Genomic DNA, 23,628 nt, shown 5'->3' with positions numbered 1-23,628 from the left:
TTCCCTCTGCTTCCATCATCCCGTCGCCTTCTATCCATCTCAATCCCCTGCCTCCCTCTTTCAAGGAAGGGACTCTTGTGATTCCATCGGGCCCACCCAGATAATCAGGGTTATTTCCCCAGCTCTGAATCCTTAACTTAATCATACCTGCAAAGTCCTCTTTCCCTCCTAGTATTTCAGGTAAGACTCACAGGTTCCAAGGATGAGGATGTGGACATCTCGAGAGGGCCCTTATTCAGCTGATCACAACATGCTAAAGATGATACTCTTCACCACAACAGAAAAGCCTCCTTCTCCCAAAAGCCCTTACATGGGATGCCTAGCCTCCTTAATAATTGCAGCAAATCAATGACACAGCTGATTCATTGATCATGTATATAATTCAACATTGCCGGGGGAAAAAAATGATATGACCAAGAGCCAACCCCTTGAAATCATAATAGCTTAAGAGTCAAGTGCCATTGCCGAAAAGAGGAACATATACATTTAGGGTTCACACTCTATCAAGGGAGAATATCATTTATAATGAGGTTCATAATATTATATGGAACAAGAAATGTAATAATTCAGGAAATTCTAATGCACTGCCGTAATTTCAGAGATATGGTTCTATCTGGAATTATCTCGTTTACACGTATGTTTCTTTCCCACCATACTCCCGTGTCAGAATATTGCTGCCATGAGAGCAGGAACCTTATGTGTCTTATGTCTTTGGGGTCTGGAATAAAGCTTTGAACATAGTAAATATCTATAAATATCTGGAGATAGTTTTAAAATCATCTACTACTAACTTTCCATGCATTAAAAAATAAATGAGACTGAAGGACCTAATGTTTGAGTTCCACAGCATCAACAGAATTTGCTTAATGAAATAATATTTCCTTTAGTGCAGTTTTCATCTCCCAAAGCAGACCTGGCTTCCTCCCTGCAGCGGGGCTCCCAGTGAAGGAAGCTGGCGTCACTGTACCCCATGGCTCCTCCTTGAATTAAAGCATCTGGGCTCCAACCATCTCTGCTGGAAATGGTTATGCGTTCGGCTTCTCTAACCAGCTGGACTCCTGGTGAGTACTGTCTGGCACCGCTCACTAATGCACATCAGCAACCAGACTGGTGACCACACAACTGCCCAAAGCATAACATTTTTGAAAGAATGAGTGCGCTCTAAAAAAAGAAGAAAGGCTATGTATAAGGAATGCTATCACTATCTTACGCCTGTACCCAGCTACCTTTTCTCCCCACAAACATTTATATGCATATGAAATTTAACATGCATGCCCCTCGGCAGGGCAGGCTGCCAAGCCTCTGGCTTATCTGATACCAGGCATCCTGCTCAGGCCTCTTTAGGAGGCAGTGATCCACCAGTGGCCTTGTCTACCACAGGGGCGGTGAGCAAGCTCCTGATCTGGGTTCTGTCTCACCTTGTTCATTTCTGCAACTGATGCCGAGATTTTTGTCTCTGCCTGTTCTTTCCAAGCCAGTCCAGTCCTGCTTGCTCTTCCTCCTGGCATGCCTGCTGCACTTCAGCGTGGCATAGCCTAGAGGCTGATGGCTCCAAACCAGGTGCTGTTCATCTGCCCCACCCTAGCCCACACAATAGAGAATATGACCCCACCCCAACCCCAAGCCCTTCAGGGAATTGTAACACATGGAATGCTGGAATAGCGATCACCAGCTCTGTTCTGAAACAGACTTATATGTGTACTGGCCTGTCTGGCAGAGTACAGAGTCAGTCCAACTTTGCATGGTTTGAATCTCGAGTTACCAAAAAGCAGATATGTGATTTGAAGTCATGCAACCTCTTAGGGCCTCAGTTTCCTCATTTGTACCATAGAGATGATACAATAAAACCCTATCATAAGGTGATGGGTGGGGCAAAAATAGGTTAATCTTGTGAAATGCAAGAGCACATTTTTGAGATCTAGGGGGTAGAGGCTAGGGATGCTGCTAAACATCCTACAATACACAGGACAGCCCCGCAACACAGATTCATCTGGCTTAAAATTTCAGTGTGCCAAGGCAAGAGAATCCATGGTCTAGAGCAGGAGGCCCTAACCCCTGGTCCGTGGCCTGTTAGGAACTGGGCCACACAGCAGGAGGTTAGTGAGCAAAGCTTCATCTGTGTTTGAAGCTGCTCCCCAGTGCTAGCATCACTGCCTCAGCTCCACCTCAGATCATCAGACATTAGATGCTCATAAGAGCGCTGGTCGCTGGTGCCAAAATGTTGGGGACTGTTAGAGGAGAGCTGCTTAGTCCACAATCAGTTATTTTTGGCAGCGAAGGGAGAGAAACACATTGCACCCTTACAACTCTTAGGAAAACTGTCCTTTCTGTCGCCTGCTTCATGACACTCACGCATGCTAGAGGGCAGAAGGCCAAGGAGACTCTCGGGGGCCCAGCGAATTGACTTGGGAATCTGTTTTCAGAGTATTCAGCGCTACGACTACATTTGGTGAGTGTTATATCGGACCGCAATGTCTCTCACAGCAATGTTTTCAAACAAAAAGCTCCTGGAAAAGACCTTGTCTTTTTTTCACCCTTTGGCAGCCCTACCAAGATATGCAAATGAACCAAATTATGTCAAGGCCACTGAACCCAAGTTTTCAGTTCATTTGATTTTTTTTCTTTTAAAAGTGTTTTAAAAGGTTATCTGGGCACCATTAATCTAATTTAGCCTTTCGGGCAGCCCAGAGTTCATGGCGACTGTTTTTCCATCTGATGGTTTCCTCACATATGTGCAGCAGAGCAACAAAATTCTGGCCAAACCAGAGGATGAGAAAGAGGCAAAATAAAATAAAGCCAGAAGAAGGTAGAGGGAGACGCAAAGGGAGAGGGAGGGGGCATGGGGGAGGGAGGAGGGAGAGAGAGAGAATCAAAGGAGTGGGGGGCCAGCAGGCACAGAAGGAATGGAAATAGCGCATCTTAACTTTCTTGGCTTCAAGAGCCCCCACCTCCGCTTACCTCTTTGCCTTCTATCCTGTGTTCCCAAAGCACTGCACTGGATTCTAGCCCACTTCTCTCTCCTCAGCTTCTGGGCGAAGGTGGGAGCACCTGTCTCCCAGGTGGGCTCTGTGAGAAAGAGTGTACCTCTCGGAAGGGACAAAGAGTATACCTCTCTGAAGGGATGCTAGGGTGTGTGTGAAATTCAAGACTATTTTGCCATTGCCATTCACCTGATCATAGTGGATTGTCTGTAAATACGGACTGTTGTTGTTGATAAAGCTTGAATATCCATTCGTTAGCACCAGACACAGGATGAATGAATCACGTCCCCACTCACATGGGTTGGATGATGGTTCAGACTATGACATGACTCCTTTGAACTCCGTATTTTATGACCCATTGGCTGAACAAGCTATAGACATTTTCTTAGAAATGAGATTTGATTTTAAAATGTGCAAACATCTGATCCGAAACGTGCAAACCATTTTTTCCAGTGCAGTATTTTACTTGGAACTTGTTGCAGGTGTTAAGTGTGCTATTACAAATTCTTTGACATAACGATTTGTCTAGGCCCACCTGCAGATGTTATGCCTCTCTTATGAAGTCATCCATGACAGAAAGTAACTAATCACTTGTAATACTTCTTAACAGAATTTTGTGTTTATATGAAGCATCATTCTTCATTCTAAAAATTTGGTTACTGGCTGGTGCCAAGTGTTCTATAGCACTTCCCTCATATAAACAAGAATTTCATAAAACCTCCCTGAGATGATATTTCATTGCTTAAACTTGTCCCTAACTTACTGGCCTTCACTAATGAAATTCTTCTTTATCCCAAAACTTACTAATATAAGCACATGTCTTGACCAAAGTACTTTGCCTTCTCTTGAATTTCTCTAATTTTGGTTTTGAATTCAACTGTTGGGAGTTCAGCGAGAGTTTCTCCTAGTCTTCCTTATAGCGTAATATTTAATAAACCCCCACATACCTTGCACGCGGCATATGCTCAGGAAGATTTGTTAGATGGAAGAGCAAGAAAGGCTACATTATGCAGCCATCAGGCTGCAGTGTCCACTGAGGACCTTTCCTTGTTTTCTGTCTCTCATCAGGGCGTTTCTAGGATCTGGGGATCTTTCACCAGGCCAGTCTCCCTCCGGTGCTAAAGAGAGTCATTGTGCTAAGAATTGAAGCAGTACCATCATCACCAGGCGCTTCCTGGGGAGCCCAGGCATTATGTCTGCTCTGTTAGCATTTGGTACAGCCCTGCAGGTCAGGCCGATTCCATGGAAGCTCAAGCTAGTGAGAGGAATGGAAATGATGGGGCCTGAAATTTCTTCACTCTTTGTTCTTCTGATGGGTGACAGGATAATTAGCCCAAATGAGATGCAGCCTCTCCCAGACTATATTTAGTCTAATTGCAGAGCTTTCTTTCCCCTAGAGGAGTCTGGTATTCCTCCCTGGTAGATGGTAATGCCAGGAGAACAGGATCAAGCAGGCCGGCCACAGCCACACCAGGATGTGTTTGAAAGGAGACAGCGGTGCAGCTTGTGTCTAGGATTCAGAAAATGGGGTTCCACCCCCAATTCTGCCACTGACTAGCTGCGTGGCTGAGGACACTTTATCCCCTCTGAGCCTGAGATTTTTATGTTCAATAGGATGATAATCTCTACTTCACAAGAGAGTGATGAGGAAAAATGTGATAAATTTTGTAAAGCACTCAATGAGTTGTAAACGTGTGATATAAATGCAGGTGTACTGCCATAAATAGGAGTGCTCAGATTTCCCCTTCTACAAAGGGCAAATGCCTACTTGACCTTGACATGTGAGGCTGTCATACTTACGAAGTTTGTCATCATTTTCTCTCCTTTCCTCTTCCTTAGGACCACTGTTTCCCAATCCTCAAGCTTATAGTTAATGCTCAATAAATATTCGATTGCTAATGTTACTATTTGCAGTAAAATATTAAAAGTATTAATTCAGCAAACAGAAGAGATATACTGTATATTTAATTGTCTAAATATACATATTTGTAAATAAATTGAAGAGAGGTGATGCTTACAAGAGCATTTTTTCATTCCCAAGTACACTTAAAAGAGTGTGTGGTTTCGATATGCCTTTATCCCTTCAGCTATGTATTTTTAAATTTAATAATGGTAATATAATTTGACACCAAATTATTTAATGTAATTTGACATTAGAGCATTTAAATAACTCTTTCCTCTTTCTTTTTAAAAAACTTCCTCTCCTTGTCTTGTTTGTCCTATTTCTCCACCTCTTAAATGTAAAAGAAAAGAATTTTAAAATACGAAAGAATAATTCTATTTAATTCAACATATATTTACTGGACACCCACTATGCAGAACTGAAAAAGAAGTTTGAAATCTATGGGGTTTTCTTCTCCAACTCACCCCATCATAAAACTCCTGTTACAATACACACATGAGATTGCCATTCGATCCCCTGGCTTTAGTGTTTTAAACTTCTTATTCCACTATTTAACACCTGCAATCCATAGTTACTTTCCCTTCTCAGTAATTCATCCATCCTCTCTGCCCGTCACCCCCCTGCCAAGCCCTTCAGTTGAACAATGAGATTGAAGCGTATTGCCTTGGGAAAGAGAAAGATGGACCCTGGCTAAGACAGTGACGTTATGGCTCAGCTCTGCACTTCAAACGAGACTTTAAAAGTTCTTAGTGAAACAACAGCCTTGAAAGCCTGGGATATTTCTCAGAATTTCTCAAGCTAGGTTTCTACATAAAAAGAAACACCTACTGGAGGACCCACCATAGGATAAGCCAGAGAATAAGCACAGATTCCCGCCACACTTGCAGGAGAAAGCCCTTCCACCAAAGTGGGAAAGAGCTGGGGCAAGAGAGGGCAAGGGTCAGATGCAGGTGTCTTGCCTCACCTGTGTGTCAAAACTCTGCAGGAATGAAACAGTCAGGTAAGTGAGGGAGGTGCTAAGAATATCAAGGCTGGTTTCCTGATTTCCTGGACCGAGTGTGCAGACACCGATTACGTCTCTCAGACAGATTTTGCTTTGGATTGGAAGAGCAGCAATGGTGGAGGGACCTGCAGCCTGGCATCAGCCTCATAAGATACCATACGATGGAGAGTTTTCGAACAGGGTTCTCTAACTTTTTGGTCTCTAAGAGGCAGACCAAAAACCTACTCAACCTGTTTCTCTAGGGTGTGGTTTTTAAATTCTTCGGTCTTAAGATCTCTTGACACTCTTACAAATTATTGAGGACCCCAAAGAACATTAATACATATATAGTTACAGAGATTTACTATATTAGAAATTAAAATTGAGACACATTTGATATTCATTTTAAAATAATAAAACCATTGATTTTAACATTTTTATGAAAAATCACTTTCTAAAAAAATGAAATGTAGTAAGAATGACATTGTTTTATTTTTTTTTTGCAATTTTTTAAAATGTCAAGTTTAATAGAAAACTGGATTATTACATTTGATTCTGCATTCAATCTGCTATGAAATATTGCTATGGTTGAAGAATGTGAAGAAATCCAGCCTCATGACTGATATGTAATTGGAAAAGAAAAATGTTTTAACAGACCTCAGATAACCGTGGGTATCCGTCTTCAATTCCACACCAAAGTTCAGCAAGTGATAGTTTTGTAAAGGTTAGTTGCAATGTGGAATCTAAAATCACAGTTTGTTCTCTGTTATTCTAAAATCTGTTGATCTGTTTTGCACTTTGAATGGATCTTTTACCCATTTGTGATTTTGTGACTTCGATGTCATTTAGAAAGTATTAGTTCACTGAGATATGTAGATGTTCTAAATGTTGACAAATTTTATTATACAATATCGAATATCAAATATATCTATGCCTGTGTATCTATTTCTATCTATCTTAGTATTTTTGATTTTTCAGAAATCTTTAAGGATTGGGAAGCTGTTAAACTTGTGGTGGCAGATTCACCTATTTCAAAATTCTTTCACTTAAAAGCTCAAATTTTATAACTGTTAATACTGTCAATTTTTTCTAAAGTAACAGGTTCACCTTGTTCATTTTCAAGAAAATTCCCAAATCTAAATAACCATAGTTTGTCTGTCAGTTGTACTCTTAAATGGTTTTCCTCTTTTCTTTTAAGCTTTTGACCTTCACCTATTTCTTAAACACACACAAAAAAGTAGCTAGTTCAGTTCATTACTCAAATAAGTACACAAATGCTTTTTCTCTAAATAAGTAGTGTACTTCCATATGCAGAAGTGTTTTAGATGTAAAGTCCCCATTTTGTCACACATCCTAAAATGACAGGTACTCAGGTATCAAGATTCAAAATGAATCATAGGCCTAAATGTAAAATACAAAATGATAAAATTCCTATAAAATATCAGGAGAAAATCTAGATGACTCTGGATATGACGATGACTTTTTAGACACAACACCAAAGGCATAATCTATGAAAGAAATAATTGATTAAATGGACTTCATTAAAATTTTAAAAATCCGTTCTGTGAAAGACGCTGTCAAGAGAATAAGACAAGCCACAAACTGGAAGAAAATATTTGCAAAAGATATATCTGATAAAGGATTGTTATCCAAAATATACAAAGAACACTTACTTCAACAATAAGAAAATGAACACCTGATTAAAAAATGGGCCAAGAACTTACTAGTCACCTTACCATTTACAGATGGCAAATTAACATATGAATGCTCAACATCCTCTATCATTAGGGAAATGCAAATTAAAAGAGTGAAATACCACTAAAAACCTATTAGAATGGCCAAAATCCAAACACACTAAAACTACCAAATGCAGGCCAAGTTGTGGAGCAGCAGGAAGTCACATTCATTGCTAATGGGAATGTAAAATGATACAGCCACTTTGGAAGACAATTTGACAGATTCTACAAAACAAACATACTCCTACCATACAACCTAGCAATCACACTCCTTGCTCTATCCAAATGAGTTGAAAACTTATGTCCACACAAAAACCTGCACACTGATGTTTATTGCAGTTTTAGTCATTATTTCCAAAACTTGGAAGCAACCAAGACGTCCTTCAATAGGTAAATAGATAAAATAAGCTGTGGTATAACCAGATGATAGAATATCATTCAGTGCTAAAGAAATGGGCTATCAAGCTGTGAAAAGACATGAGGACACTTAAAAGCACATTACTGAAAAAAAGCCAATCTGAAAAGTCTATATACTATATGATTTCAACCTCCAGACATTCTGGAAAAAGCAAAACTATGGAGACAACTTTCTGTTGTTAGGGTGGGGAGAAAGGGATGAATGTGTCGGTCACAGAGGATTTTTAGGACAGTGAAATCACCTTTATGATACCATAACGGTGAATACATGTCATGATACATTTGTTATAACCCATAGAAAGTACGACACTAATGTAAACTATACATTTTGGGTGATAATGATGTGTCAGTGTAGATTCATTGATTTTTAACAAATATTCCACTCTGGGTGGGATGTTGATAGTGGGGAAGGTTGAGAATATGTGGAGGCGGGGGGTATATGTTAACTCTCTGTACTTTCCCTTCAATTTTGTTATGAACCTAAAACTGCTCTAAAAAGTCTAAAAATAATTCATGAATCAAAAACTGATACAATTGCAAGGACAGAGAAAATCTATCTTTGTAGTTGAAGATTTCAGTATTCTCTCAATGATTCATAGAGCATGTAGACAGAAAAATCAGTAAAAATATGGACAACATAAACAACTTTATCCACCAAGTTGACCTAATTGATATTTATGCTACATTACCTCAACAGCAGCAGAATACATGTTTTTCTTTTCAAAAGCACATAAAATATCATGGGGCCATATAACACATCTTAATACATTTAGAAGGATTCAAGTCGCACAGAGTATGTTCTCTGACTACAATGGAATTAAAATAGAAATCTATAAGAGGAAGATATCTGAAAAGTCTTCAAATATTTGGAAACTAGATAACACACCTCTAAATTGCACATGGGTCAAAAGAAATCAAAATTGAAATTGAAATGAAATGAAATAACATATCAGAATTGCTGGGATTCTACCAAACTAGTACTTAGGGGGAATTTTATGGTACTAAAAACTTATATTTGAAAAGAATAAAACGTATTATGACATTGGCCTCCATATTAAGATATTAGGCAAAGAAGAACAAATTAAACCCAAAATACGCAAAAGAAGTGAAACATAGTAATAAGTATCAGAGTGGAAATCAATGAAATAGAAAACAGAAAACCAGTAAAGAAAATCAAAGCATCGAAGGCTGGTTTAATATTTTGAGGTCAATCAACATAAAGAAAAATCATATCAAATCAATACATGAAAAAAGGTAGTTGACAAAAGTTTAACATTCATTCCTAATTTAAAACAACAACTCTCAGTGGGTAATAGTAGGGAGCTACTTCAGCCTGATGAAGGCATCTAGGAAAAACCTTTAGCTAACATCACACTTAAAATGAAATACTAAATGCTTTCTCTGCACAATCAGAAACAAAGATGTCCACTCTCACCACTTCTATTCAACAATGTACTAGAGTTCTAGACAGTGCAGGTGAAAAAAAAAAGTTATCCACAATAAAACCTTCTGTCTTTGGAAATAACACTGTCATCTATATAGAAAACCCAAAGAAGCCACTGAAACTAGTGAGTTTTGCAAGTGTGTTTAGCAAAATCAGTATAAAAATATAAATTAAATGGTTATGTCCATCGATTAACACTCAGAAACTGAATGAATTTAAAAATTTTTAAATCGTCACTTACAGCATCATTTATTTTTTTTAAAGTAGGTTAAATCTGACAAAAGATGGGGTTAGATCTATTCGCTGAAACCTACAAGGCAATGCTGAGGAAATTAAAGAATATGTAAATAAATGGAAAGGTAGATTAATGGCAAATACTAAGATCTCAATTCTATCCCAATTGATATATATCTTAAACACAATCCCAATTAAAATCCTGTTCTTATAGAAACTGACCACTGATTCTATAATTCATGTGGAAATCAAATGAATTATAGCCTATCCAATTTTGAAAATGAAGAACAAAGTTGGTGGACTAACACTACCTGGTTTTAAAAGATTTATAAAGCCACAATAATTAAGATAATGTGGCATTGGTGCAAAGATATAGAGATATGTACATTTCCACCAGCAGTGTACAGGGATTCCAATTTCTCTACATCCTGGCCAATACCGTTGTTTTCTTGTTTCTTAATAACAGCTATTTTAATGGGTGTGAAGTTGCATCTCATTGTGGGTTTTGATTTGAGTTTCCCTGGTGATTAATGATACTGAGCATCTTTTCATGTGCTTGTTGGCCATCTGTTTATCTTTGGAGAAACGCCTATTCAAGTTCTTTACTCATTTTTACTTTCGTTGTTGAATTCTAAAAGTTCCTTATACATTCTGAATATTGATTTCTCCTGAGATACACTTGCAAATATTTTCTCCCATTCTGTAGGTGTAGGTTTGCCTTTTCACCGTTGATATCCTTTAATTCTTAATGAAATCCAATTTACCTATTTTTTTCTTCTATACTTTTGGCATCATGTTCAAGAAAACATCGTCAAATTGAATTATGAAGCTTTCCCTGTTTTCTTCTGAGTTTTTATAATTTTAGCTCTTGATGTTTAGGCCTTTGATCCATTTGAGTTAATTTTTGTACATGGTGTAGGATACGGGTTCGATTTCATTCTCTTTCATGTGGATATCAAGTTTTCCCAACATTTATTGAAAAGACTCCCCTTTCTCCATTGACTAGTCTTGGCACCCTTGTCAAAAATCATGACCTTATATGCAAGGGTTTATTTCTGGGCTTTCTTCTGTTCTGTTGGTCTATATTATCTGTTTATGCCATTACCACACAGTTTTGATTACTGTAGCTTTGTAGAATGGCTTTTTATTTTTAAATACACACGCTCTGTCTCACATTGAGTTCTTTTAATTGTCTTCAAGTGTTGCATGAGAGACCGGCACTCTCTGTAGTGCCCAAATTTAGCCAGAACCCAGGGACAATTGTGCCATCAGGAACAGGGGAAGGTGCAACAAATAGTTAAGTTATTCAACATGGTGTATGGTTTCTTTCAAAAAGAAAAGGCATAGTCGCTAGATTAAAACTGTATGCCTTTATTCAACATAAAATGAGTCACTAAAATACAGTTTGTCCATGTGCAGAGACATTATTATACATTCAATTCTGAAGAAAGTCGTTTTATACAACCAATTAAAGGAAAAGTCTAAAAGTGAGAGGAAAAAAGACAATATTGAGAGGGAGCTAAAAGGCAGAGTTTTACCTGTCAAAGTGCTAAGGCCTATGTGCACAAAGATTTTAGAGTGAACAAGACCAATATAAGGTCATTCATTCCATTCTGATTTCTCTTGGTGCTGGTGAAAGTCTTACGGTGTGATGCAATGAGTCACATAATTAAGATGGTTTTTGAAATAACAGGTCGTAGCGCTTACGGCTAAGAGGAAAGTTTTTAAGTTCTAGAGTTTCATTTGTCATGTACTCTAGATCTATCAGGGACTCCAGACATTTCATGGATTCTCTTAAGAACAAACGTGCCCTTCGATCAGTAGTTTATCATCAGAGAACAAATTATCAAATCCTTCCCAGCTCAGGAGCCTTATGCAACACAAAGTAAATCAAATTTGACACTCTGGAAGAGGTTCCTTAATCTAAAGCTTATGCAGTGATTACATAAATGTTCAGCTGGGATCACTACTGAATGCTCCAAATTGCTATTGCCGGAAAATCTAAACTGGAAAGAATTGCTGACTTAGGGTCAAAGTCCAACTCCATCATTTCCAAGCTCTAGGTACCTGACAACATTAGACACTGGTTTTTGAAAAGAACTGACCCAAGAAATGTAAAATTTGATGTATCACACTTTCCATAGGAAGAACATAGGCTGTGTGTAAAATAACAGTTCTAAAATATCTTCAGATATTTTGATAGCATTCATTGCATTGCTTTTTTTTGGGGGGGGGGGGGTTAGTTTGAAATACTTAAAAAGAGGGCCCATGATTAAAGTTAATAAAATGAAGTGTTGACTGAAGTTAAAGTGTTTATGAGCCAACATCTGCGTATCTTAATGTACACAAGTGCACAACCCTAAATCGTGATCAGCAGCTAAAGCTGACACTACAATTCAATAGAAAACCATTACTTAGTCCACAAAATGTCTCAAATCAAATTCCATGTTCCACTCATGACAATTCGACATTGTTATTGGAACCCAAAATCTTAAAAGAGAATAATCCCAAGTTTTCTTAAATCTATCTTAAATCCAATTTTGGGTTTACCTTTCTTCTCCCCTAGGCATTCTCTTGTTTTTGCAGTCAAGATGAAAATCATCTGTTAATATCCTAGCTTCTTCTGAGTTTGAAGAACCAGTTAAAATGAGTTCGAAGTTACTCTTCAGGAGAACCCAATATCTAGTCAATGACCATCTCCAGCTCTCTTCCAGGTTCAATCTGTCCTTCCTGTTAAAGAAAATCTCGCTAGGAGATTCTCCTTGTATGTTAAGACTGAGCTACATGGCGGTATAGAGATCCCTTAGTTTATATAGTCCTCATGAAAGAAATCCAATCTGCCATTTAAGGTCACCGAGTATTAGGAAAATATAGGATTACCCATCCTCCTACTTCCTGGACAGAGTTGAGACTGAGTTACATACTGGAATACACCTAACACTTCTTTGAAAGGTGAATATGGGCATTTTTGGCATACAGAATTCAAGTTGCAAATCCAGTCATCCAGGATGGAGATAAATGACAAAGGAAATTCAAGAATAAGCACTGACAAAATACAATGATTTATGCTTTTAAAAACTTCTACCAGAAAGTCTTAAAGAATGAGAATTTAGGCCACTAAAAAAGGCTAGGGTTCTGCTGAAGACTCTTTTAAGTTCTGTGACTTACAGAAAAAAGCCAATATATTAGAAAAAACCACTAATTTTATCCATTATGGAGGAAAAAAACAGATGCAACCTCTTCAGTGATATACTTCCTTCCCACTAGACCACCAGATAAAGATATGTTTTTTTTTTTCTTTTTAGCTTCTTTTGGGTTATTATTTGAAGGAATTAGTTGAACCTAAGATAAAGCATCTTTACTGATATACTGACCAGACATAATGCAAAAGGATTGCTTTTGGCCAGATTCTCTCAATTTAGATAATATTAAGAGATTTCTTGAAATTTCTTTTAAAAACCCTGAATCTTCCAATGATAGTTCTCAACAGCGGTAAATCTTATTAACATGGCTCCTCACTTCCACATTGTTGTTTCATCTAAGGGCAATGCCTTTCTTCTTTCTTCGTGGTTTGTCACAATTTAGTTCAGTGCCTCAAACACATCTATAACTCATTTACACTTAAACTTCCAACACATGTTGGTAAATGTGTAGCACGTATTCCTCATTGAGCCCTGACCTAGACACATGCTGTATGGTTAGCAAGACCATTCAGTTTGCATGGCTGCTTCTGTTTATCTGTGCATAGCCAGGGCTTTAGTGCAGTGCTTAGCACGTAGGTGTTTGAATATTTGAATTAGTAAATAACATGATTTGTACACAAAAACAGCTAGAAACATTATGCAAAATCTGATTTCTGAAGACCACTTGTTGTCAAGTAGTGTCAAAAACAAAGGACACAGATTTCTAAGACTGTGATGTCAATAAAATTGGGGACTCGGGTGAAGCTGTGTTCTGGTACATTGCTTTCTCACACAACTGCAGACCAACCAACCGTACCTTTAGGCTCCTGTGTCATTATCTGAATATAAATTTTTCTTCCAGTGAGGTAGGCAGCCAACTTAAATAAATATGTACCAGGAAGGGGTAGAGGAGGTCTACTGTAAATGGTCCATGGAATGCTTCACATACATTTAAATATTTCACCTTCATTCCTTTCATGGGAATTATGAGAATGCAGATGTTCCCTGAGACTTAAGAATTTCCTTCAGAAATAGTATATTTTCAGTAAAGATTTAGAGTTCTGTTCTTTTGGATGGCTAACCTATCTCCGACGTCTTTGGGCAACTCTGATGTTTGAAATGTCTTTGAAAATAGTAAGGCTGTCTTTTAAAAAGTATTCCATCTATCCTTATTAATTTCAAAATATGCTATTTTTATCAGTGAGAACCACCACAGCTGAGCAATTTGGGAGAGAACTAGTGAACTACAATAAAAAGTCAGTTTCATGGGTCATTAAGATACATTTTTGAAATTTTGACCTTATTTTCTTTCAGGTCATCTATAAATCTATATATTATTCTTTTTTAAAGAATGGGCTGTATACCTTTATTTCCAAAGACTATCTAGGTATCATTTTGCTTCCTCAAGCATATCCTAAAAACAAGTATTTACAACCACAAAATTACGTTCTAGGACATCAGGATTCCAGATTATCTCTAGGTAAAAGACTATGGACAATTAACGTCTACTAACTTTTCTCATTTTCACAAATGCCCTTCTAGACACTAGGGAGATCAAGATCCAAGTTCACCTAGCTCTTCTACCGCTCCAGATCAGGGACATTAAAAAAAAAACAAAACTGGCTTTGAAACTCATTTCTCAGAGAAAAACTGGAAAACAGGAAAAAAGCGTCCTATTACCTTCATGAGATGATTTCTTCACATAGCCCTGGCCTGGAAGGCACTGGTAGTGAATGTTTGCTAATGAATTATTAACCACTGTGGAGAAAGAAAAACATATTTTCCCCTTGACATATTTTCTTACCATTCTTTGTTTTAGAAGCAAACAATGGGCATATTAAAAAAAAAAAAGTTTTTTTTGTTTTGCTTTGTTTTACTTTCCCAGTGACATCAGGTGGTGAAGAGATAAAACAGTTCAAAGGTAAAAACAGAGTCGCACAGATTAAGAGAATTTAATATTTTACTAGAGTTCTCAAAGAAATGTTACCCTGATTTATCACCAAAGTACTCATTTTACTCCCTTCTGTACAATCTGTGGTAATCTTAGTAATATAAGGCAACAAACTGAGGGCCCTTACCCACGCCACTCTCAGATGTATGTCAGACCTCAAGATTCACCAAAAACTCCAAAGTTTTTATTTTCACTTTAATTATCTTTTACTTAATAAAATGAAAAATAAGAATATATGAATACATACAATCTATATACATATATTTATTGCAAATACTTAAAATTCTTATGTAAAATGATTTTTCTATATTTGTGAAAAAATATGACTTTTTAAATGGTGTCGACACCAACTTCTCTGTACATACCCTCAATTCCAATGTTAACAATTCCTTTAAAAAAGCAAAAGACACAAAAGTTTAGCATTTACCAAACCAGTCTGTACAAACCTTAACAGCCAGAAAGAAAAAAAATAGCTTGCAGTAAATAAGTCAATTTTCTTTTAAAATCAAAAACTCCAAAACCATTCCCCTTATTGCATTTTTTTGGAAATAACCTAAGTGTCTTTAGAGTAACTTCCTCTGAAATCATTTGTGCCTTAACGGTGAGGTCCTACATCAAACATACCATATGTGAGAAATTCAGTCTTTCACTGTCACTTTTTACATAGATATTAAAATATATATTACTTAAAATATATTACTGGAAAGGTATTTTAAAATTGATCTTTAATAGCTGTATCAAATGTAAAGCATTAAAAAAAATAAAGTCACCAAGAATCTATGAAGATCTTACTTCCAACTTTAGGAAATGTTTTACCTACTGTTTTCTTTCAATAGTTATGTAGGTATTGAAACATGGTAGGAAATATCCCTGCCCATTATCATGTTTCTCAGTCTCTTTGGACTATTCTATAAATTGAGCTGAAAACTACCCTCGGCCAAGTTTTTTACTTAGCACATCGTTGTAAAGCAACGGGGAGACTTTCCCTCATTGCTGTGAAGTGAAACCAATAGGTCAGAGAAAACCACCCTGGCACTGCTCATAGATAATAAGTTGCAGAAATAAATAGCAGTGTACTGACCAGAGACAAGCCCCGCCCCCCCAACATTATTATAACAAATCATTTCACCCAAGAGTGTTTTTAAAGACTCTAAGGCAGAGAAAGGCAATACTAAGCAATTAGGATGGTGACTGTCAGGTCACTAATATGTAGGAATTTATACCTTCACCTGGAAGGCAATGAGGTCTGCCTTTGGCTATTTATTTAAATGTGAGATAATTCCTGAAACATATCCATCTGTGTGCCTTCCCAGCCTACCATGCAAGTATGCTTCCCCTACCCCAAGACAAATTTCACATCTGTCAGATTTTATCCTTTAAAATGTGACATGGGATACCACAGATAGCTTCGGTATCCTGAGCACAGGGCTGAAGGAATAAAAGTAGAGCAAACACCTCCAGGTTATTTGGCTTTATTTTCTACTTAATAGGATGGAGAATTTTAATCAAAATTCTTTAAGATTTAACATTCAGGAAGCCTTCTCTGCTAGACAACTTAGCATATTTGTGAAACTGAGATGATATAGTTAATGCTACCTGCCCAAGGTGACCTGCAGCGGAGGGTATGTGAAGGCTTGAGAGGCACACCCTGGAGGTGTAATGCCTGACTAGTCACTGGAAATAGTGCAACTTAGTACCATAAAAAGAATCTTAGCGCTTACTAGAAAAATTTTGGACTGAATTGAAAAGTAAAGTAATTCTGAAAACCTACGATAAAAATTGCTTTAAGGTTACTGGAATACCATATTCTAATAATTAAAAGATTTTCTTGTTCCTAATGCTTCATTTTCAAAAGGCCCAGATTGTATTTTTTTTTCTGTTCAGCTCGTAAGATGAGCAACTTTCTACTTGAAACCACTGTTTTGAAACAAACTGATAAATAGAATGTATTCAATTTCCTATTGACCTACGAGAACCTAACTATTCTCTCATCTGGACAATATTGAGGCAGTGTACCTATTTGACAATTTGTTTAAAGGGCATTCATAAATGCAAATATTTGATTAGCTGGATATTATTTAAGAAAATCTGGTTAATAGTAATGCTTAGGACCATCTGCAAGAGCTTGGGTCAAGATGAAGAGGCACGATATGGTTTGCTGTCTAAATGGACACGGAAATCCCTGATGCCTTTCCTCCTTTCCTGATTAGTCTGTCCATCCTCAGATTAAGGGAATCATAGAGGAGAAACTCCTTATGATGGGAAAGGTGCAAAGAAATCACTTTAATTAATTCAAATTGGTAATTAATGTTTAGCATGGCGTCAGTTCTGAAACCCCCAGCCACAGGTCTTTTTTCATCTAAGGTTCTGAAATTTTGGGAACAGAGCCATGGTTTCTGTTTCCTACTGGTTCTTGGCTGGAGAACTTCAACTTTATCCTTGGATCCTTGCAGGTTTCATATCTCTTAGCTATGTGTGTGCTGGAAGAAAAGGCAAGTTAGAAGGACATCTAATTGTCCTGGCTGAAACTAGAACACAGATATTAATCTTATATTTACCTTGGGCCAGAAAAGAAACAGAAACAAAAAATGAAAAACAGTGAAGTAATAAGTTTCTTAGGGAGTCTGAGAAAGAAGTATTAAAAGAGTGTATAACGTGGAGGGTGGAGAGGAGGACAGCAGAATGGGGGCAAAGCAAAAATTATTACTACCTACTTTCTCCTAATCTGGAATGTGACTTAACAAGTTACACTGCTCTGCATGGTGTAAATATCACATCCTGAATATTAAGTACAACTACAACTGGACTAGGTTACAGTAGTGTTTTTACTTTACACACTTGAAATCAGGAAACTTGAAATCAATATGCAAATGGTGCACATTGACAACACTCGATTTTTAAATATCAAATTTTGGTAAATTGTAGATGTTCTTTAACCATGCCTTAAATATATGTACTCAAAAATTCTTTAGTCACTAGATACAGATTAAAAACACAACAAAAAAGAATAAACAAAAACAACAAAACTCTGGAGGTAATTTTTCTCCTTTCTAGATGTTCCCTTGGATATTCGCTGAAGCCCCTTTTTATCAGAAATTTCTAGTGCACGAACAGCAGTAATCCAAGAGGGGACATATTTTTTATGTCGGGAAAAGTATATGACTTTCATTGTATGCGTGTATACGTGTGTGCATATGTGTGTTCCAAATAACACATGAAAAGATTACTCCATACTCTTTAGATGCCTGGGAGGCCGAACCAGGTTTAACGGAATGGGCAAATGTGGCATTAATGAGCTTTTCTACCTGCAGCAACAGCTGACTACAGAACATTAAAAGTAATGGGTTGAGAGAGAAGAAAAAAGAGGCTATCTTGTTTCTAATATTAAAATTCTTTTCCAAAGTTCACGTTCAGTTTAACTGTTTCTGCACCTTTACTCCCCTTGCCCAACAAAACACATGGTTCAAGTCACCCATTTCTAACACTTCTCTTAATTTAATATTAGTATTTCAAACCTGTTTGCAAGCTCCCATGAATAAGTAATTGTATATTATTGCTAGAACTGTTGCCCTGCCCCAAACTACGGTAGTACAAGGCACCGGAGAGCATACCCTTCAAGGCCCACACCCACTGTTTCAGGGCAGGGGAGTGGGGTTAGGGAACAGCAGGGATCCACAGATTGCCAGCACAGTGCTTGGCAACTGTACTGGTTGATGGAAGCCAAGAACCAAGAGCTTTCATAGTTTGAAGTACTAGCTGTGAAATTAATGCCTTATCAAAAATCTGAACTTAAGAAGGTTCCATCTAAAGTAAAGGGACTGAGTAAATCCTGAATCCAAATTCTGCAAAGGCTGAATAATCCAGGTAAAGCCTACAGTCAGATGGTCAAGACATAATCGACATGAATGGTCACTTCTCCAGACCATTCCTTCACTCTTCCTAGCCTCTTAGGAAATGACAGAAGGGAGACAAGCTTCCTTTCGTCACGCATGGCATTTAACTTTTCTCAGAATCACATGAAGTGGAACATAAATCTGAATTTAAATAATACATTATTACCTAAACACTTGGAAAAATGTTAAAACAAAATGTGACATATTTACATGATTTTGTAAGTGCAAACGTCACAATTTCATAAAGTCTCGCTCGACTAAGACTATACAAGGTGCTCTTCCTCTAAAATGTAAGATCTGTACTCTGTATTCCTGATTAAGTAACAGCTGTCTCTTAAGACAATTGAAACCTACTTGTTTATTTCTGTGATTCCAAAAGGACGCAAAAAACAAATCTCGTCAACCCTTCCCTTCCTGCTTCCTTTACAGTGTGTTCTTTCTAGTCTCGTTACCGAACGACAAGGCACGAGACACACAGTTTAGAGGGGCCAATGCAATCATCGTGGCAGAACGCTCCACACCCCTTGCACATGATCATGGCTTTCAATCGGCAGTAACATTTTGAAGGCGTGTCCTCTATGCTGTTCTCTTCAGGAAAGGCCTGAACAGGAATGGTCTGGCCATGGCTGCTGGGATTCATAGCTTGGCTAGCTGGGATGGTAGTGACGGTCACTGAAAAGGACATGACATCACCTACGTTACTAGATACCTGGCTACAGTCAGGCATCCCCGGTACGGCAGAGTTACGGTCCATGTCTGATGAGGTGGAGACATTGATCATGCCTCTGTAGCTTGGCCCAATCTGAGTGGGGCTTCCATACAGCTTTGGGGTTTGCAGTGGTGGAAGGAGGAGAGGCTGATGGGTGGGACTGTCTGCAGGTGGAGGAAGAGCAGTAGAACTGAAAAGCTCGGGGCTGCTATGCATTGTTTTACCTCTCACTGCATGAGCCATTTGCTTCTGTGCTGCCTGAATAAAATCTCTGGCTAGGGTCTTTTCATCGAATGTTTGGCCTCTAGTGAACAGATAATTCTCCTTGCTTAAAGTGGTTTGCTCATGCACTGGTGTCTCTGCCTTGACATTCTTTTTAGCTAAACAATCATTGGTGGATAGGGTTTCTCTACTGTGGGGTCCTGAACTTGCTTCACACTTGCCAGAACTCTGGGAAGCCCGGGGCTCCTCCTTCACCGTGACAGATTCTTGCTCATCACCAGTACTTTCCTCATCAGTATCTTCTTCTTTGCTGCTGCTACTGTCTCCTATTGCATTTTTACAGTCTGTGTATCCCATTTTCAAGGCCTCACTGGGGCTACTCAGACAAAGCCGGTCATCGGGGTTTAGAGAATGGGTCCTCCTAAAGCTCTCTGAACCCCGGCCATAGGTGGAAATGTTAAGTAAGTAGTGGCCTGCCATTGCAGGCTTCGATGTCCTTCTACCAGCAAAACCCAGCATGAACCTCTGGCTTGTGGAGATATCTTCTAACTGGAAACCTGAGTGAGTAAAGTTGAACTGGGAAGGCTGCACAATTGAGAGAACATTCTGCCTCCGAATATGAACCCTTTGGATGAGAGTCTGAAGGATCTGATCTTGGGTTGCTTTACTCAGTCCTTCTTGGTGTTGGTGTGTGTCAGTGCTAGAGTCCCTCATATCCTTACCTGAAAAGAGTGGAAGGGGTCTCGGAACCTGGGGGAGATGCTTACTTTGCAAGGTTTTACCCAGTTGCTGTACAGCTGGATGAGACTGCCTCTCATGAACTTCCTCTCTGGTGCTGTTCTCTGTTACGTTGGTGCCTGTGGGTGCTCCTGGCCCTGGTTCCTCTTTTGTAGTCAGTGGAACAGTTTTCATTTCGACTTTGGTGAGAGGTTTAGGCAGAATTTGCTCCATGGGCACATCTTTGCCCTGGAGCAGCTGAGTGACCAAAGGATTATTAGCAGGGATACTGGAGCTTGGCCGTGAAATGGGTCCATTCATATTTGAAGAAGTTCCTGGAGTTTTAAGGCTAGGAGCTGCTGGCAAAGTGCTCAAAGATGTAGCTGACCCGGTAGGTGCTACAGTTACACTGACCTGGGGTAGAGAAAGCTTTTCTAAAGTGGCTGCTATTAATAAAGATGTTAAAGGAGAAGAAGTCAGATCCACTGTAGCCCTAGCCGTTGTCTCTGCTGAGACTAAAGGGTTTGGTGTATTCTTACTAGAACCAGCTTTGGGCTCGAGTGTGCCATCAGCCGCAAAATAAACAGGTGAGGCACCTGAGATTAGAGCAGGACCTGTCAGAGCAGAAGGTACTTTCTCCTGCCTGCAATTACTGGGCCCCTGTAGGTGGCTAAGAGAGGCCACTGTGGCGATTGCCCTGGTGGGATTCGGTTTCTCATTCAGTTTCCCTAAAGCTGGTGGGGGTGCGTTACTGTGAGCTGGTGATGGGACACTTGTGCATGCTCCACTGATGGCAGATGTTGGAGGCACTGAGGGGGTTTGCTGTAGTTGTGCTCCAGAGACACTATGAGGCTGTGCCGGGCCTGTGGTCTTGGTCTCAGATTGGGGTTGAGTCTCTGAACCACAGGGTAAAAGCTCTCTCGTACCTCCCCTGCTTCCAGTTCCTGCCAGTTCCAGTGTGGGGCCCTTTCCAGTTTCACTGACTCTGTCTGAGTCTGAACTTCCTCCTCTAGCGGTGTTCCTTTCACCACCCTCTCCTGGACCTTGTCCACCCCCTGGGCCAGGTCCTGGAATGGTCCCTCCAACTGAGGCGGCTGCAGCGGCTGCAGCTGCGGCGGCAGCTGCTGCCCTCTGTGCTTTGACCAGCTGGGCTTTTGCTTTGATGTCTGCAAGAGTCCTGGCTCCTGTTCTGTTAGGACTAGTGATGGAGACTGGAAAACGAGCCCTGGGAGAGACCTGCGATGTAGGAAACGGCATGGGGGAGATTCTGGAGACCGGGATCTGAAAGAAGTGGGGGAGAAAAAACCAACAGAGCTTAGTTTTCATTTATAAGAATAACAAAATCTCATTGACACTTACATGTTTAGAGTAAGGTGACAAAGACGGCAGGTCTCTGGCTGAGAGACCAAACCACAGAGACAGCAACATGATTTTGTTTCCATGTGCCTTCTAACTCTTCTATTGGTGCCAAAGACTCTCTTCCACTCAACATCCACTCTCACCTCAAAACCCCAAACCTCTCTCCAACATCAACTCTCTTCTATGTCACAACTACTCACAAGAGTTTATTATATAGGATACAGACCTTTCTACAGTATCTGCATTTTAAAATGTGTATGTGAGAAGAGAGAGAGAAAGAAAGGAGTAGCATATGACTACTGTCTTTTACTTCTTAGTTTTACTACAAGATCCAGGGGGGAATTCTTGCTCTCTTCTGTTCTATACGTGCACATACACAGACAAGCATATAGGCTGAATTATCGCGAATTACAGCAGCTTCTAGATCACACTGGAAGGATAGCGTGTGATCCACAGGTGGACCCCACTCTGCCCGCCCACATGAATGTATATAATATATATAATGTTTACCACAATCATTTTTATCCCTGGTTAGCATTATACTTACCTGTGGAGCTTTTTAAAAATATATATGCTTTGAGTCCCATCCCAAAATTTATAAATTAGAACCAGTAGGGGGAAAAAAAATGCTTTTCTAAAAAGATTCTTGTGAGATTCAGATGCAGTATCAGGTTTGAAACCACTGATTTTCAGGTCATAAAATACCATATCTGAAAGGAATCTGACTTCTGTTCAAAACAACCTGAGCTACTGGAATTTAAGAATGCATTAAGAGTCTAGTTAAGCTGGTAGAGTTTAAAGAAGCAAATAAATAACTGTTATAGATGTTGTAGGGCATTTAATTAAAAAAAGAAAAATCAAGCCACTGAGCTCTAAGAAAATGCACGTCATTTTTCTGGAAGTCCTTAAATTAAGAATAATAAAGTCACTAACGCAGGAACAAACAGATAAAACTAGAAAATTAAATATAAGAAAGTAAAAGCACAGCTATTTGGGGGACAAACAATCTCAAGAATAATCTTGAGTGTAACAATACACCTAGCACAATAAATGATACCCATCATAACAACTGAAAATCATTAATAACATGTTGATGAAATAAGGACAATCATTAAAAGTAGTTAAAATCAAAAGTTTTAATACTCATTTTAAGATAAGTTCCAGTTATCTATGTAAACAGCCCTTTTATCTGTTTATGTGGAATAAATGAGACATTATACTTTTTTTTAAGCACATACTACTCAAAGTTGTCTAGGCACTGATAACAGTTTAACTTATCGAGAAGACCTACCCTGTATAGCAGAAGAATTAAGATTTTCTCTTTAAATATATACTGAATGGAAAATATACAATGTGTATTGGAGTTTTCCATCTCTTTCCCTCTCTGCCTCCCCGCCTATATATATACACACACACACACACACACACACACACACACACACACACACACACACATCTTACATACATATCTAACATATATATTATGTTATACATCTATAACATAATGTGGGCATACACACACACACAAACATATATAGATGGGGAGGCAGAGAGGGAAAGAGATGGAAAAATACGTTATAACGTATTTAATAAAAGTCAATTTTTGTTTTTCGACTTAAATTTTGTTTAAAAGGTTTTGTTCTGTTACAAACTAATTTAAGCTTTGTCTAAGAAAGTGAGATTTGAGATAGGGTCTAAGGTAAAAGAGTTAACTAAAGCAACCTCTGGTAGAAAGTCTTTTGGGGGAGAATGAGGAACAAGTAATAGGAAAAAGGTTAAATAATATTAATTTGGTCACCGTGAAGTTAAGATTTTAGTGTCGAGCCTCACTGGATGAGGAGAAAGCAAAGTGAATATGTAATTCAGTTCTTTATAGCTGAGAAAACAGAAATGATAGA

The 23,628-nt window shown here is 38.6% G+C and overlaps 1 protein-coding gene across 3 annotated transcripts in view; it reads right to left on the bottom strand.

The window, feature by feature from the left end:
- Positions 1-11,052: 11,052 nt before the first annotated feature.
- The window catches only part of ASXL2 (additional sex combs like 2, transcriptional regulator), a 107,087-nt gene continuing 94,511 nt past the window's right edge, over positions 11,053-23,628 (bottom strand). For all 3 annotated transcript variants that reach the window (XM_011356536.2, XM_011356537.2, XM_011356539.2), the window contains one exon: positions 11,053-21,652. In XM_011356536.2, the coding sequence (XP_011354838.1) occupies positions 19,172-21,652 (2,481 nt within the window). In that variant the 3' untranslated portion in view covers positions 11,053-19,171. The remainder of the gene's footprint in view (positions 21,653-23,628) is intronic.

The sequence above is a fragment of the Pteropus vampyrus genome, unplaced genomic scaffold (assembly GCF_000151845.1).
Source record: "Pteropus vampyrus isolate Shadow unplaced genomic scaffold, Pvam_2.0 Scaffold28, whole genome shotgun sequence".
In the NCBI taxonomy this organism is placed as follows: Eukaryota; Metazoa; Chordata; class Mammalia; order Chiroptera; family Pteropodidae; genus Pteropus; species Pteropus vampyrus.
The sequence above is the reverse complement of the archived record's forward strand: the minus strand, read 5'-3'. Positions and strand labels throughout refer to the sequence as shown.